Consider the following 18592-nt stretch of genomic DNA (forward strand, 5'->3'; position numbering starts at 1 on the left):
AACAAGGCATTTTCGCGCAGAGAACTGCAACTCACTGGATATTTTTACCTCTTTTGGACCATTCTCTGTAAACCAGAGAGATTGTTGTAATAAAAGTCCCAATAGAATATTTTCTGAAATACTCAGACTAGCCCATCTGGCACCGACAATCAGGCCACGTTCAAAGTCACTTAAATCATCTTACTTCCCCATTTTGATGTTCAGTTTGAACTTATCTTGACAATGACAACATGCGTAAATGAATTTAGTTGTTGCCATGTGATTGACTAATTAGATATTTCCCTGCTCATCCAAAACCTATCTTTTGGAAGTGAATATAACCTGAAACCACTTAAGGAGCTTGTTGTAGTGGTCTTGAGCCCACCTGGGCAAAAATTGGGAATTCCTACAGTATATATGAGTTTTTTTGTTCTACTCTTACCTGCAGGGAACAAGCCACTCCATTCCAGGAGGGAAACATGAACTCAGTTTTGGAAGAGATACCTCTCACCCCAACTGCATCACGCTGAGCTGCAAACTGTTCCAGGGAGTACCAAAAAAGTTAATATTCTTCAACCTCTTGCAAGAATTCTGGCTACTTAACCGCCACGTTTCACATCTAATGTGTCACATTTCTTCTCAAAGTTCTAGTATGCCTAGGTTGATCCAACTCTTGCATGTCATCGGACCAACCCCCAACCTTCCCCTTGTGGGTAGATAGTCTGCAACGTGGTTCCACATAGCTTTTCAGGCAAATCTGGATATATTTATATTCCGGTGCTCAAGATTGATATTTATATTCCGGTGCTCAAGATTGAGTAAAGGGTTCCAGTTCTACACAAGGTTGTCTTTACTTCAGTGATAACATTCAATGAGGGTAGGTTATTGACTGTATCTTGGTTGGACCCTTCCTTTAGACCATTTTGCTGTGTGTATTCCTTACATTAACCTTACCTCTTGACAAAATAGCCCTGAGGATCATTGAGGCACACAACTGATCCACCACACCAGGATCATAATCCTAGAAGAGTGTCAATAAAAATATAAAGAAATATTTATATTATACCAATCTATATTAATTGCAAATGTTATATAAAAATATCAAATAATATCCTCTCACCCTGGAAACGTTACACAGGGTTTATTATAATTTAAACTGATGTTTAATTTTTCCTACTAGTTTAACTTAAACTAGGCACCCGTCGCTGTTGTACCAATGTATCATTGATCAGATTACACAATAAAACACGAGCATATAACAAATTACTGACCACCCTCACACAACGAGTGTCTGCCATAACTGAATTATTGCTGGAAAAGGCTCGAGCTATCTGTAGATCGGATTTAGATAAGAGCATTAAATGAAATTATATTTAATTAAACACCTGGGTTAAAGACTGAACCAGAAAAGGACTGGAAATACTTTTTTAACAATAAAGCATTGAGCATGGTGGTGCAATTTCTTTTCTTCACTAAAATTCTATTATGCGGGAATTGTAGTTTTCAGGCAGGGGCGTTTACTCTCTCCTTTCTTTCTTTTACAATGCAGTAGTTCCCATAAATTACTACATTTCCCAGAAATCCATCCTCCTGTTCAATCCTAATGGTGAACACAGTCGGAAAGCTCACTCTGATTCGCTACATTGTCTCCATGCAGGAAGTCCGGGCTTCCCTTATAAGGATTGCTGCGTCATGCTCCGTGACACGCCTTTTAAGGATGATGACATAATCTTAGAGAATTGTAAGAGGGAGGGGTTAGGGGTGTCCCATCGGCACGCGCAGACAGCGGAGAGCAGCTGCAGTAGTGGGGAGCTCGGCTTGCATTTTACTGCATTGCAAGTGACATTTTCACAGTTCCTCTCAGATTTTCAGCGAAGCTACTAGTACTAAGAGAAATAAAAATGGTAGATCGCGAGCAGCTGGTGCAGAAAGCCAGGTTGGCTGAGCAAGCTGAAAGATACGACGATATGGCGGCTGCCATGAAATCGGTGAGTCGTTTCGTTGAAATTAGCGTTTCTTTTATCCTTAGCCACCCCCACAATCAGGTTTGGACTGCAGAGTACTCTTGGTTATACTTCAGTTACCGGACTCTCCGATGTAGTGAACATTGCAGCATGTAAGCTAATAGCACCTCGTGTCATGTATTCGGGCGCGAAATGTCAAGCCTGTCTCTCTCTAGTTCTCTCACAGTCAGTGCTTTCCGACCTACTCAACGGTAATGGTTCTTTGTGCACGGTGGGGACCAAAAATGAAGTGGTGGTTGCTAAGTGTATACATTTTTTGGTTTAACCCTAAAATTTGGGGCGTAGATGGGATAAGTGCTGAATAATGGGGAACGTGGCGCTTGCGGGAGGGGCACCCGGTTGCGGGCGCTGTTTGATGTCGGGGCGGTGCCTCCTAGTTCTACTGAGCTCAGCACGACTCCCCCCGCCCACCCTTTAACTTGGAATAATCAATCGATGTTTGCTTCATATACCTCATGTGGTCATTGCGTTGAATTAATACTAAGGATACTTTTATGAGTGAAAGTGTGTCGATTCAGGCTCTTGTCATTTAGGTGAAATACTGTGGTGTAATAAACTTATACTGCAGGATTTATGCCTCGTATTATTTTTTTTAATTCATTATTGTTACGATAGTGTTCGTACTGTGCTTATCCAGAATGCATGCCGAGTAATATTCTGTTGTGCGTGGCTTTGGGATTATTTTGTTGAGTACAGCGAATTATTGCATGGAATCTACTAATATAATCGAAATTTTATCACCCTAATCTATCCCTGTATTTATTTCTAAAAGTCAATAAACGAACGTTTCGGGTTCTCTGCACAAAAACGTGGGAGGCACCGCGCCAGCTCTTCTAGAAGCTTCTGCGGCTGTCATATTGCAGAGGAAGGAAAAAAGGCAGGGTTCACGAGCGGGTTCGTGTTGGGCCGCTTGTTTGTGCGTTTGAAATGAAGCGAGGCGTGGCGTGCCTACGCTCCGGTGGCATTGTCGCATATGTACCCGGTCGATGAATGAAAGTACACAAAAAATCAGAAAGACAAGGAGAACACAATTTGGAAAGAGTCCGAGCCGTACCACTCTAACGGAAAATGTGAGCACATGTAGGCAAATCATAAATGGTGCCAAGCGAAGCCGCATGCAGCGAGGCACCACCCATGGTCATGGGCACTCAGTCAAAGGAGCGGAATCAACTTCAGTATTACTTGACATTTGACTAAATGTACGACTTGAGGTCCCTTTTGATAGGATCCATAGGCCTCTGAAGCGGCAGATTTAATTTCTCAAATTACCTCGTCAAAGAAGGGTTGGGTACAGATGGACCTTACTGGCATGGGCAAGACATATTCTGCAGGGGTGCAAAATAAGACTTCTGGCCTGTTGTATCCTTCATTTTCAGTTCTTATAATATATAAGAATAGTCCTCACAGTGTAGCAAGTAATCCTGTGACCTGCTTCTGCTGTTATAAACGCAAAGCATTTTATTGTCACTACAAAGGCACACAAAGCTGTAGGGGAGAGAGATGTTTCGGCATGTGCTATAAACTAAGGAAACGGGCCGCAGAGGTTACATGTTTTTTCTCCGCCCACTCTGATGGTTTTTATGCCTGGTTTTGCTTAATTTGTTTTCCGACCATCTACACCGGTTTATCTTTCTTAGGTTAGCGATCACTTTTTATTCAGTTTCAGTCAGTCCACATTTTCCTGGGAGGAATCAGTAAAGAAAGTGGCACATTTCTAGTACACACATACCACTGTGTATTAATTTTTTAAATCCATTTCATTAAACCGCTGTCCAGTAATTGAAAGTGGGCAATCTTTCAGCAGATAAGTTTTATGTAACCTAACTAGAGAGCTAAATAGACGTAAAGAAATCGCTGTGATATTTGCCACAATGTAAACATTTCAGTAAGTTTCATTTATGTACTGAAATAATTTTACCTTGAGGAAAATTACTGCTAATTGTCACTTTATGTTCAGTTATAAACCACTGGTCAATGCAGCTCTCCAGAAATGAATTTGTCAGACTAGACAAATGGGTTGGAAGTGCATTTCTGTATACAAAATATTAGGACAAGACAGGGCTTGAATTTAGTTTTTTTTGGGTATTTAATGTAGTAACAAATGGGTGGATTTTATGGGGTGGTGGGTGTGGGTTTAGTGTGAGTTCAGTAAATAATTATGATGATCATGGGATGCACTGTTTAGATTAGTATAGTATTTATTCACCGATTTTCTTTTGTTTGGTAAATGCTAAATAATTGCCGCTTAAAATCACTAAACATGAATCACTAAACATGAATTAGTAAATACCAATGTTATTTATTTAATTTTTTAAGTCATCTAATTTACAAAAATCCACATGGATGCAATGTCCATGGTGTTAATCATGCACACAGATGTCTGTTTGGAGCGTGCATATCTTCCCCATGTCTGTGGGTTTTCCTCTGGGTATTCTGGATTTTCTCCCACATCCCCAAACACCAGCTACCTAGGGGAATTAGCAATAACAAATTGGCCCCTATGTGAATGTGAGTGTTCACTTGAGTAGGCCTTGCAATGGGTTGGCACCTTTTCCATTGCTGTACCCTGCACTGCCAAGCAGGCTGCAGTATCCTCGAAACCCTGCACTGGATTAAGTGCATGTGAAAATGTTCTGATTTATAAAAGATGTTTAAAACTTCGTTTGTAACAGCATGTTTTTCAGAAATTGTCAGCATGGCACTCTGTCAGTATTATACTACTGAAACATGCATTTAATGAATGTGTCAAATTCATTAAAATTTTAACTGTTGCAAACAATTCATACTTTAATTTTTCAAATGCCTCTATCCCTTATTATTTGTATGGTTTTTAAAACTACATTTTGTGAAATCAAATTTCCCAAGTTGAAGATTAACTGTTCTTGCTAGTGCCTGTGGACTCAACCAGAATTAGCAAGAAGTGGTCCTAACTGCAGTTATCTATCTTACTAAACCACAGTTAATATATGCACGGTGGACGCACTGAAGCTCATGCGCACTGCGGCCTTGGCGCCCGCACCAGAGTCAAACGCAGCGGCTTTCCAAAACGCGGCAGATTCCCAGAGTCAGTAGGTGGCGCCCGAACAACACAACCTCTGAGCGCCCAAACAATACAACCTGTACAGTCAAACGCAGCGGCTTCCTAAAACGCGGCAGATTCCCAGAGTCAGTAGGTGGCGCCCAAACAAAACAACCTGTAAACTAGACTTGCTCTAATCAACTGTGCCAGTAATGTAGATCACATGACGGTCATTCAGTTTGGCGCCCGCCCCAGAGTCAAACGCAGCGGCGTCCCAAAATGCGGCGGCGCCCGCCCCAGAATCAAACGCAGCAACTTCCCAAAACGCGGCGGCTTCCCAGAGTCAGTAGGTGGCGCCCAAACAACACAACCTGTGAGCTACACTTGCTCTAATCTACTGTGCCAGTAATATAGATCACATAACAGTCACAGACTCTAACCCAGCGGCTTCCCAGACTCAGTGGCTGGCACACGAATACCACAACCTGTAAACTAAACTTGCTGTGATCCACTCTGCCAGCAGTCGGTATCAGCAAAGGCAACGGAATCACGTCTCCACAAAACGAAACCGCTTTAGTACAGATATGCTTATGTAATTAAATGACATTTCCCCAGACGCACCCACCCTCCATGATATGTCATCCATCCAAATATCGGACGGAACAGAAACTGATTGCCATTCTTGGATTTCTGATTCGCTAGAGAATCCCGGGCTTACTTGTGTACTAGAGATTGGATTTCTGATTCGCTAGAGAATCCCGGGCTTACTTGTGTACTAGAGATTGGACAGAGGCAGTTACAGCTATACAAACTAGGATTCAGTCTCAAAGTTTCCAAAATTCTGCAGCTGCAGCTTACTTAAGATAATGATTCGGGTAATGGTGACACACATGCAAATAACTCCACAATCCAAGTATCTTTGTTTTAAAATTTTAGCTAAATTCATAGCAAAAACAGTTGACAAAAATGGAGAAAAAATGATCTTACAAAGCAAAGGAAAGTTCTTTTATATGATGTTTAAGGCATAGGTATCTTGTTACATTTTTTTTATGTTCCTAATCTGTACTTACAGGTCATAGGCCAGGGCATACCTTCATATGTTCATACAATTATCAGAAAATTGTATGGCACAGCAAAATGGCTCAAATAAAACATTCTTTTATTGCATTTCTGAGAAGGCTATATTGCATGTTAGCGTACAGGGGGTTAAAAAAAAAAAAAAACATTATCTTAGTAATTATATGAAACTTGTATTCAATTCAATTTAAACAAACAGTTATTTGAATTTTAACATCAGTTTGTCACATTTTAGTTATAATAATTTAGTATGTAACAGTTCATTTTCAGCAAAGAAGTGTTCTTTCTAAAGATCCCCACAACCGCTCATCCCTGCCTTGCTCGTAATGCAATAGATATTGAATCACAGAGTGTTCTGCCCTGTGCTTCAAAGCAGCAGTACGAAGAGAGGCATACTAATGTCAGTCTAATATAAAAAGTCAGAAACACACACTCCTTATTTTTATCTTAGAGTGAACATATAGAGCTGTTTTCTTTTTATTAACTTTTGAAGACTTACAGCAGGTACAAAAATTGCCATCTAGTTTGAAATGCACCTCAGTTTTTACTTGTTACAACTGTAGCTGGCACAACATGTGCAATGGTTTTCCTTCCACATCCCAAAGATGAGCAGGTTACATTTAACTGAGTAATCTAAATTCTCTCTGTATGAATAAGTGTTGGAGAGTGTGTGACTATACCCTGCAGTGGAGTGACACCCTGTCTCTCTTTGGTTTGTACTTCAAACCTAGAGGTGCCCAGGGTAGGCCCTGGCTCCTCATTAAGCCAAGAAGTGGTTTAGCTGGTTAGAGTATGAATAGATGAACAACTGTAGCCACTTTTGTTGCATTCAGAAGATGAATGCTGTTTTTGCTTATTGGGGCAATGTATGGTGTTTAAAAAACCTGCAGTACAATTCTCAGTCATGTCTAATTCTCTTGTTCATCTGCAGGATGCTACAAATTGAAACAGCTGAAACTTGTAGCTGATTGATCACATGATCATGCTCTGCAGGAATGCACAAATAATGTGTTTTTATTTCTGAACTTGAACCATAGTAGGGTAAAACTAACAATACAGAAAGTCAAGTGGCTGTATCTTCAGATGTGTGACTCATGTACAAGGGCAAAAAATCCTCATTCTTTGAACATTCTGAAAACAACTGTATTCACTTTTTCTTCTATTTCATTTGCTAATCGTAGCTGGAACATTGCTTTCATTATCTGAGCTTTGGACGTCCGACATCTTGGGTTGAAACCTCTGAGCTTATTTTGATTGACACTAATCCTCAGAGAGCATAAGGTATTCTTTTGAGGTTAGTATTACAGCACTGAAGTGTTCTTGTTATAAACTTTATGTATAACTTTTCATTTTTGCCCTTCTGAAATTAGAAATGTGGGTAACACATCAATCTAACATCACAAATATAGCAAAAATGATGTATATTATAAACCTTTGTGTTTATTGATAAATAGATAGTGCTTTGTTTGCCAAAGTGGTAGACAGTGCTAGTCTACAAAGAGCTGTCTATGGAGATACAATGCCATTGTGGTTTACATGCAGCAACCAACTGTGAAATATGGATACCAGCAAATTGGACAGGGTGAATGGGTTGGGGGCAGTTGTACTTTAGCTATGGTATAGCTATTGATGCAAAATATGTGCACTACTTATAGGTTTTATTCAGAAAAGCAGAATCTTGTTTTATGTGTCTTCTAGGAGCTCTTGTGGTTTGTGGAGTCATGCTCTGTATATCTGACCAGTCTTGCTATTGCCCGTCAGTAGTTGTTAGTCACTGCATTAAAGTGTTTATTATTTGAGAGCAGTTGGCCAGCGGTGAAGCGTGTAGTGTAGGCATTTCAGACAGTGTTCAGAATATAGCGCTGGGGCTAATAAGTTTACTTTTGAGCGTGATGTTGCATTTTTGGATCTACATAAAACTTTCCCAAGAACAAAACATGTTTAAATTTTGTTAGTGGAAAAAGACAAACTGAACACTTGCTGTTTGTACTATGTAGTTTAGTCTTGACATATATGATGTATATGCATTATGTGATTTATAGCACCATGGTTCAATTACCCCCTTTGCTTCAACCTCGTGTTTCTCGTAATTTAAACTTAATGCTATATATAACCTTTCCCTTTTTATGAATTTAGCAATAAGCAGCTTGACGTGCTAAGAAATATACAGTTGAGTAACTGAAGAGTCATTTAAGGACAAACCACATAATTTTTGAAGCACAAAGTCTATAATTATCTGTATTTATAGAAACTGAAGCTGTCACTTTAAAAATGGTGATCACAGGAAAACTAGTAAAACTGTCACCTCTTCAGTTCATATTGTTGTCTCCTCTCAAAATAGTGAAAAAGAACAGATAATCTTGTCCGATTGTAAGTTAAAAATGTTAGATGAAAGGTTCTGTCACACTTCATGGATATGCGAAATACGAATTTACATCTGCCTCTTCCTGTTTACTGATTTTACATCAAAAGACAACATCATGTAAATATTAATTAATTAGTTAATTTGTTTGATTCATATTGGTTTTGATTTGGTTTTTACTGGAAGTAAACCCATTTTGTTTTAAATTTTTCTTACTATAATATGATTTGTAATGTAAGTAGTATGCTGTTGCATTACATTTTGTTCAGATTTAGATGGTACCTGTGGTGATTCTCATTAATTCATTCTCAAATTGTATTGTATTCATGCCTAACAGTGTGCAAGTTATCAAAAGACCACTTTGATAGTTTGTCCTAAATACAAACATTGCCATGGTAATGTTTGCTTTTTGTTGCTGTACATGACCGCCCCTGCTTAATTAGAATATATGAAATTTAAAAAGATCAAACTATTTCGAACGCCAATGGCTAAGTTGTTGCAATATTTCACATGGAGCTTTTCAAACAGCTGATATGGATACTAAACCTATGGATCTTGTTGGTTTGTTTCAGGTTTTCTTTGCACACTGTGTTCAAATTATGTTTTAATTTCTTTCTGGGTCACTGATTATATGTTTCACTAACTATAAAAGGTCTGTTGGAACAGATTAATCGATATCATTGAGAACTTCAAACACCTGAAATGAGAACTACAATATGCCGCTCAACTCGCCTTATGCACTGAACACTGAAGGGGACTAAATCACTTTGCATTTTGGGTGTGACATGCATTTTAGTTTAGGACTACTCTTGATTGTTCTTCCCTGGAGAGTTTGTAGCTTTCCCATATTTTTATTACATTAATTGCACATGTAATTCTTCATGGATATACAAGCACATTTTAGAGTTTGACTATAACAACCCCTGATTTGTATTTAAGGTAGTTTTTGATACAGACCATCAGTTCATTAGCCTTTGTACATGCTTCCATTTATTGCCTGGAGCATGAGAGTGTTGTATTAATATAAATGTCCAAGTCCTTTTTAGCCTTCTTGCTCATTTTATATTTATAATTCATGACACATATGTAACACTATGGTACAGCTGATGTGTGAACATTATTTTCTGAGAAACTGCTATTGACAGCATAAATGTACAGTATGAGCTATAACAAGCTTAGCTTTAAACCAGTGATTACCAAGTACCAGGGGAATCCAATCAGTGAAATAATAGAGCAGTGATTTGGAAAACTGTCCAGAGAGGAGCTTGTCCTAGTTTTCTCGAGGATGTTGGCATCTTTAGATTGTAGTCTCCTGATTCACTCTCAGGTGGCACCACATGGTAGATATCAAATGTGTGTTTTTTTTAAAAAAATTTTTTAATGAATATTAAAAAAATAAAAAAACTCTTACCGTAACTATTGTTTTATTTCATAAGAATTAATTTAAAATTTAAAAAAAGGGAGGAAAATTAATGCTTACGAAATAATACAATAGTTACGATTAGAGTTTTTTTGTTTTTTTTCTTGTATATGTAGTTCCAGTTCTTTAACTGAATACTGGCCTTTTTATGTTGTTAGAGAGAAGACCTTGATTGCTTACAATACTTTTGATTGATACTGTAGATAACACTGACGGAGAGAAAACAAAACTTTTCACAAATCTTGTTAGATTTTACTGTGTTAAATCCAAGAGCCTTTCACTTATAGTTGGTTATTTTATACAGTAACTGTCAAAGCGAAACACAGTGCTTTAAGTACATTTGTCAATTTTATGTTGTAAACTTTCATGGTAGATGATCATGGGGTGCTTGAGCTGAGGAATGAGTACAAATCAGACATCAGCTATTTGGGCACTCATTCCCAATAAAGCACAAAAATGTAATGTCTCTTGTCAGTCCTCTTTAACTTGGCCCTTAAACAGGCATCATGATCTTGGATAGGGACAGTGTGCGATTGCTTGTTGCCTATGGGTTTTCTGGCTTCTTGAAAGCCCTCCACAGTCTCATTCTCCCTTTTGAAATGAAGATCAATCACATCTTGTACCTGGTGAGTTGCCCGCCCTCAAGTGTTTGAAGAAGTACAGCATATTTCCACCCAGGCCTCCACTCTATCTCCCTTGCCTTGGTTCCTCTGCCTATTATATTTCCAGGTCCCCTACCATGCTGTAGCAGCACCTGCTGTGCCATACTGGCAGGTTTAGTTGCTGTTTCTGTATTAATTTAAGTCTTTTGCTCTCTCAGAGGTTGTTTGTTGAACTTTGTCCTGTCATACTGAGATGGCCGTAGCAAACTCTCTACTTCTGGGCACTCCCTCATGATGTATTTTTTTTATTTACAAAAATAACATTTTCTCTGATTCTCTTTTTGCACAGAGACAAACTGCAACAAATCAGAGTTTGAATTAAGTGAAGATATTGTAAAAGTGTAGTTGTCCTTTCTTCACTCCTGTGCTATTGGTAACCATGTGCTTCTTGCAGCCTCCGGGCCTATTGTATTCTGGCCTCCTTCCGGACAGTTAAGTCAGCCACATGTGCATAGTAAACACGTAGGACAGGAGAGAACAAATCCATACTTGCCAAGGTAATTGAGAAAGCAGGAAAGAAGAAGGACATTGCTAGTTGTAACTATTTGGTTATTGCCCAGTGTGCTCTTCTTACACAGAAAAGGGAGCTTTTATGGTTTTCATAACCTTTTAGGAAAGACAGTCAATATAGTCACTCTGTCATTATCCTCTTTAACAGCACTGTAAATATAAAAAAATTATCTGTTGGTAGTTTGAATTAATTACCAAAATGAAGGATATTTATCTGCTTTTGATTCTCATTTGTTTTAATATAGTTTTATTGTCTTGTTTAGTCTAAATAAGACAATATTCTGAACGTGGTTGACAACACTCTATATTTAAGTCAAATACTGACACTGTAAGGTTTTTGTTTTTACCCAGAAATGGTGAACTTTACAAAATACAGGCTTCACACTTCAGATGATCCTGAGCTTTCATTTGGTTTTGAGTAGCTTATACCAGAAAAGAAAGGTAATACTTACATTATTTTAGCAAGGTAGGAATTATAGACCAAATTTTTTATTTATCAATTTAGTTTTCTTCAACTTTTTAAAAATGTGACACTTACAAAAAGCACATAGTGCTTGCTGCCTGCTCTCTTTATCCCCTATACACACATTTTTGTTTGTTTTTTAAGTGTAAATTGTTATTATTTTAATGGTGCCTATCATAGCATCTGGAACCTTTCAGTCCTAGAATTAGTAGCTTCCCTTTTTAGGTCTGCTTTTGGAATCCTGGCAAATACTTTAATAAAAATTATTATCATTTGTATTAGTTTGCAGTGGAAATTAGGTTTGTTTAATGGCCTTGGGGTGTAAGTTAATCGGCCTGATGCAAATTGTATTTCCTTGGTCATTATGTCTTTAGTGGTTTTATAATAAATTGTACGCAGATCACAGTTAGGGTATCGAAGAGTTGCCATGAGAATGGATTTAGGAAAAAAGAGAAAAACAGAAAGTTGCACAACATTCTAAAGATTATAGTAGCATTTTTGCTTAATTACAGTAAATGAGGTACATTTTGTACTTTATAATGAATAGGGAATCAGACCAGCATACTTTTCTTAATTGGGTTACCACTTTAGGGAGGAAGTGTAGGCATTATGCAGCAAATGAAATCTGATCTATGGTTCCAACTACTGCTTTTCAAATTGAATTGAGGCCCATTTTACATACTTAAATATAATTACTGGGAAAAGACAATTAAAACACTGAGTTAAAACATAAATGTTACTACTTCATCAATAAGCAAACTTGTATCCAGACAATCTAACGCACAGAAAATAACAAAAGCATGGGAAATTGAGCATGACTAGTGGGGTTGATCTTTCTGGCAGTTTATTTGCCTTTTTTGGTTTCCTTAATTTTAGTCAAGTTTGAGATGCTAACCACATGAGCTGCAACACTATAGTATGAAGAAATGCCTACTGATACAAGGAACATTTGTTAAACTCTTGAATGTGCAAGCTGCTATTAATACTAGAGCTGCTTCATACGAAGGTTATCATTTCGTAATGCAGAAAAGCAGTGCAATGCTGCTCCTTTCAGCATCATGTCTGTTACTTGATAGTTTTTGTACATGCAAAGTCTTTATGACTTGCCAATCGCTGGGCATTGTTTTAAAAGGAACCAAAATATTTTAATTGTGGGACTTCTATCACTGTTGCATTTTTGTTATGGACTTATCAATACTAATGAAATAATATATAGTGTAGCTTTGCACACTCATTGTGGAGCACTGATTTTGAATGATTGACAGTAAAATTTCAAAATAGATGATAGCTTTCCAACTTGACTTACAAAATGGACATCTGTGAATACATTTTTTCTTGTGTGTTAGGATGCTTTTTCTAACATTTTGCTTCTGCCAGTCATTGCTTGTGAAGTTCTTTTAATGAGTTCAAATGGATCTACTGTACATTCCTTTCTGTTTCAGATGTGAGCATACAGACAAATGGTTTCATTGCTTACAAGCTCTCCCCCCTTGCCCCCCAGTATATACACATTTCTTGTGCTATAATTCTTCACCTACATGTTTCATACATTTGTAATCACCTTGATGAGTCTGTTCTCGTCTTTTTGTAGTTGCACATCCACCTTTTCAATACAGCTAAGCCAACAGCATCAGCTATGAGGCAGAAACCAATTCTGAATTGTGTGCTAGTCTGCAATTACCTACATTTGCTCATACAGAAAAAAATTAAAGCATGTTTACCATGTTTTTTAATAAACACCAATAAAAGAAAGCTCCAACTCACTTTTAAATATAAACGTAATTCATCCAAGTGTGATCAGATGAATAAAGTGAGCATGATATATACACACACACACACACACACACAATGTTGGCATTTATCATCCATTACAATGCTATTTGCTTTATTCGTCTATACTGTGAATGATCATTTTTTGAATAGTGCCCTAAGAATAGTTATTTTTCCTTTTCTTAGCATTATAAAAACTGTACCGACTCATGAAGTCTCTAGTATCTATGGACTTTCCTTTAATAACTTCCATTTTAACCCTATATAGAATTTGTAAGCTATCTGAGGTTAGTTTATTTACCTTTGCAGCAAGCATTTTGCAGTGTGAATGAAAGTGAAAGTCTCACCTTTCTTTGTGGTGTTAAAGACAAATGACTGTCACAAATGCTTTATTATCTTTTTGGGTCCTGTAGTATTTTTAGCTAATGGTAGTGATGTGCTTTTCTCATCTGCAATTATTGATGACTTTACAGTGGTAGCATTAAAATGAATGTTTAATTTTTTCTTAGTGAAAGATTGACCCTGATATTTGTGCACAATAGATACATGCACCTTTTTATGAAACTTATTTAGTCAAAACAGACACCTTTAAAATATATCTTAAGCATCAAATGCTTTGTGGTTTTCCTATCTTTTATATGAGAGGACTTCAAGATAGTTGGGAATTTTCCCTTACATACAACCCCATTACCCTCTTATTTAGATGCCTCAGTTGATCTCCATGGGAATAGGAGCAAAAGGCAAGTTTTATCCACATTGCCTTTCTGACACTTAATATCATTTTTTATACTGCATCCAGTTTAATGCTTCAAAAGTATTTTTATGACTTTTATTAAGATGCCTGATTAACGGTTGGAAAAAATAAGGAAAAGAAGAGCACGGGCATGGATACTTATATTTAAGACTTTCTCAGAGGCTAGTTGTGTAAAAGAATGAGTTCTAGTAAGAGCATAAAGGGTAGCTGGGATGAAACCATGCTATTAAATTTGGTCAGTTTCTTTAATATTTTCAAAAAATATTCCAAGCTTAGAAATATGTCATTTTTAGTGCTGGGCAATTTAACTCTTTATTATCGTGTTAACACATAAAATAATTGTTGCCGTTAATTAATTAATCGCACGTTAACACAGTTTTTGTTTATTATTTTGAAAGTCTTAGTCTTGCTTTGTCGCTAGCGATTGGTAGAGATCAGTGCTGGAAGGAAAGTTAGCTTTGTTGATTTGACCTCGTTTCTCTGTGCGTGCATGAGTAGCGAAGAGCAAACAGCTTCTAAAATGGCATGTGGAGAGACACCAAAGTTAATGCTCAAAGCAGAATACTCCATGGAGGACTTTTTTCGTATTATTGCTAAATCAGACTCTGATTTGTCGGACTCCAATTTTGATGCAAGTGATCTGGAGATGTAGATCGAAAACGAAAGTGAGGTACTGGCATCAGCTGATCGTGGTGCTGAACACGTTCGTGTAGCTGATGCACCTATGGCAATGTTCACCTGGGAGGACAGACACTTACGATGACAGGAGGTACAAACCATATTGCTTCTCGCTGCAACTGCCACCCCTACAAACCTGTCTCGCAAAGACAGCCAGGCAGCCAGCCCACCGTGCATTCGTGCTGGCCATCAAGCCACCCTTCTCGCAGCCGCTGCAAACTGCCAACAGTGGGCACAACAGGCCACAACAGATGTGTTATGTTGATTTATGTGTGAAACTATTGCTTTGTGCACTTTTCAGAAAACTGAGTTTTTTGGAAAAATGTTAGCCCTCAAAGAGTTGCTACTGAACATAGACTGTTTATGCTGCTCCCTAATAAAAGAAAATGTTTCTGCTGGTATCTGTTCAGATAAAAAGAACACAGATTTAGAAATGTTAACTTGCCGTTGCTCGGAAGGTGCCTGTTATAATGTTGTGATCGTGGCTCTGGACTCTGAGGGTAACTTGTTTTTCTATAACAAACTAAATAAAACGTTAATGCCCTCGTAGTGGCAAATAGCTTTGGTTTTACAGTGGTGTGAAAAACTATTTGCCCCCTTCCTGATTTCTTATTCTTTTGCATGTTTGTCACACAAAATGTTTCTGATCATCAAACACATTTAACCATTAGTCAAATATAACACAAGTAAACACAAAATGCAGTTTTTAAATGATGGTGTTTATTATTTAGGGAGAAAAAAAATCCAAACCTGTGTGAAAAAGTAATTGCCCCCTTGTTAAAAAATAACCTAACTGTGGTGTATCACACCTGAGTTCAATTTCCGTAGCCACCCCCAGGCCTGATTACTGCCACACCTGTTTCAATCAAGAAATCACTTAAATAGGAGCTGCCTGACACAGAGAAGTAGACCAAAAGCACCTCAAAAGCTAGACATCATGCCAAGATCCAAAGAAATTCAGGAACAAATGAGAACAGAAGTAATTGAGATCTATCAGTCTGGTAAAGGTTATAAAGCCATTTCTAAAGCTTTGGGACTCCAGCGAACCACAGTGAGAGCCATTATCCACAAATGGCAAAAACATGGAACAGTGGTGAACCTTCCCAGGAGTGGCCGGCCGACCAAAATTACCCCAAGAGCGCAGAGACGACTCATCCGAGAGGTCACAAAAGACCCCAGGACAACGTCTAAAGAACTGCAGGCCTCACTTGCCTCAATTAAGGTCAGTGTTCATGACTCCACCATAAGAAAGAGACTGGGCAAAAACGGCCTGCATGGCAGATTTCCAAGACGCAAACCACTGTTAAGCAAAAAGAACATTAGGGCTCGTCTCAATTTTGCTAAGAAACATCTCAATGATTGCCAAGACTTTCGGGGAAAATACCTTGTGGACTGATGAGTCAAAAGTTGAACTTTTTGGAAGGCAAATGTCCCGTTACATCTGGCGTAAAAGGAACACAGCATTTCAGAAAAAGAACATCATACCAACAGTAAAATATGGTGGTGGTAGTGTGATGGTCTGGGGTTGTTTTGCTGCTTCAGGACCTGGAAGGCTTGCTGTGATAGATGGAACCATGAATTCTACTGTCTACCAAAAAATCCTGAAGGAGAATGTCCGGCCATCTGTTCGTCAACTCAAGCTGAAGCGATCTTGGGTGCTGCAACAGGACAATGACCCAAAACACACCAGCAAATCCACCTCTGAATGGCTGAAGAAAAACAAAATGAAGACTTTGGAGTGGCCTAGTCAAAGTCCTGACCTGAATCCAATTGAGATGCTATGGCATGACCTTAAAAAGGCGGTTCATGCTAGAAAACCCTCAAATAAAGCTGAATTACAACAATTTTGCAAAGATGAGTGGGCCAAAATTCCTCCAGAGCGCTGTAAAAGACTCATTGCAAGTTATCGCAAACGCTTGATTGCAGTTATTGCTGCTAAGGGTGGCCCAACCAGTTATTAGGTTCAGTGGGCAATTACTTTTTCACACAGGGCCATGTAGGTTTGGATTTTTTTTTCTCCCTAAATAATAAAAACCACCATTTACAAACTGAATTTTGTGTTTACTTGTGTTATATTTGACTAATGGTTAAATGTGTTTGATGATCAGAAACATTTTGTGTGACAAACATGCAAAAGAATAAGAAATCAGGAAGGGGGCAAATAGTTTTTCACACCACTGTATATTTGATTTGATTACATTAATGTTTAAGTTGAGATTTGCAAGAAATGTTTTAACTGCTGTTAAGAAGCACTTTATTTGTTTAAAGTGTTTGCAAACCAAATACATGCAATACACTACGTTTAAGTTCATTATTGAATTTTGCACACAACAATGTGATTGTTGTGATTGTCTGCAATTAATCTCAGACAACTATGCGATTAAATAGTCATTTTATTACTTTCAACTACACTAATGAATAGTTCAATGAAACTCTGCATTTGTGGGAAAGGTTTCTTCCATAAGCTTCCATTTTTACTTCCATGTTGCAGATTGGGCTTAACAAGTTTGGGGTACAGTTTAAGTTTAACATTCTGCTAACCTTTTTAATAATTTTTGTACATTGTCTGGTAAAGGATGGTGGTGAGTTTGCTAGGATTTACACATCCTTCTTAAATGTGTTTCTGTTCCCAGAGCCCCGTTATGTAAGTGTGTGTGTGTGCGTGTGTGTGTATTGGAATACTGGGGCGCACAGCTCCCCAAACCCGGACACAGACAGGCACAGAGACGCAAGTGCAAAACAACACACACTTTATTTCCTCGTGGGGCTGCTTTATTCCCGTCTCCCCACTTCAGAGCACAGTACACAAACACACAAGCCGTAATTATGCTCAGTCCCTTCTCTCTCTCCTCTTCTCCTTTCTTTCTCTCTATTTGTCTGCCACCTCCTCTCCTCTCCCAGCATGCTTTGTCCTCCACCTCCCGAGTCTGCCCCCCCGCACGGAGGGAGGTGGCCTCTTTTGTAGTGCACCCAGAAATGCTCCAGGTGCTCTCTGATCCTCTTCCAGCAGTACTTCCAGGTGCGGCGGAAGTGCTGCAGTCCAGGGCTCCTGAACTGTCCAGGCGCCCCCTGGTGGTGGCCACGGGCCCCAGCGGGGTTGAGCTTCTAAGCTCCAAACCCGTGGCTCTGGTGCAAGCCAGGGGTTTGCCCTCTCGTGTTCCAGGGGAGGTATTCCCCTGAATATGTCCTCTTCCCCGGTCCTTCAATCACAGGAGTGTCCCGGCCGTGCAAGAGCCCTGGCAGTCCGCCCCAATATCCTCTTTAATAAAATCCCGTGTGCGTCCAGGTGTCCATGTGTGTGTGTCTTCTGGTGAAGTGCACATGCGCGGGGCACAGTGCGATGCGCGATATTACTGTCGGAGAAAGTTACAAGCGTTTTACGGAAATTCAAACCAGTATTACTGCGAGAGGGAATTAAAGGTACACAATACAGTGACTCATATTACAGCCACATACAAGCCAGTATTACTGTCAGAGGAGATTAATGGCATATTACCGACGCACATGCCTGTATTACCGCCAGAGAAAATTAAAGGTATATTATGGATGTACAAGACAGTATTACTGTCACAGAAAATTAAAGACACACAATACACGGCGGCAGCCCATGAAGAACGGTCAGCTCAGCAAGTAAACATCAACAAAAGAAAGGCTGCAAGAAAGAAAAATACGACCAACAAAAAGAATGAGGTCAAAGTCCCTTGTCATTTAATATAGACTGTTCCTACTAATGTTTATGCACTACTGTTCTAGCGCCCGTTATTGTAACAGGCTAAATGACTAGTGTGTGTGTGTGTGTGTGTGTGTATATATATATATATATATATATATATATATATATATATATATATATATATATATATATATATAAATA

At 38.6% G+C, this 18592-nt stretch overlaps 1 protein-coding gene across 1 annotated transcript in view; it reads left to right on the forward strand.

Annotated features, from left to right (window-relative positions):
• The first annotated feature begins 1727 nt into the window (after positions 1–1727).
• The window catches only part of ywhag1 (3-monooxygenase/tryptophan 5-monooxygenase activation protein, gamma polypeptide 1), a 49767-nt gene continuing 32902 nt past the window's right edge, over positions 1728–18592 (forward strand). The window contains exon 1 of the mRNA XM_028806998.2: positions 1728–1967. Coding sequence (XP_028662831.1) covers positions 1881–1967 — 87 coding nt within the window. The 5' untranslated portion in view covers positions 1728–1880. The remainder of the gene's footprint in view (positions 1968–18592) is intronic.

This window comes from Erpetoichthys calabaricus, chromosome 8, assembly GCF_900747795.2.
Source record: "Erpetoichthys calabaricus chromosome 8, fErpCal1.3, whole genome shotgun sequence".
Taxonomy (NCBI): Eukaryota; Metazoa; Chordata; class Cladistia; order Polypteriformes; family Polypteridae; genus Erpetoichthys; species Erpetoichthys calabaricus.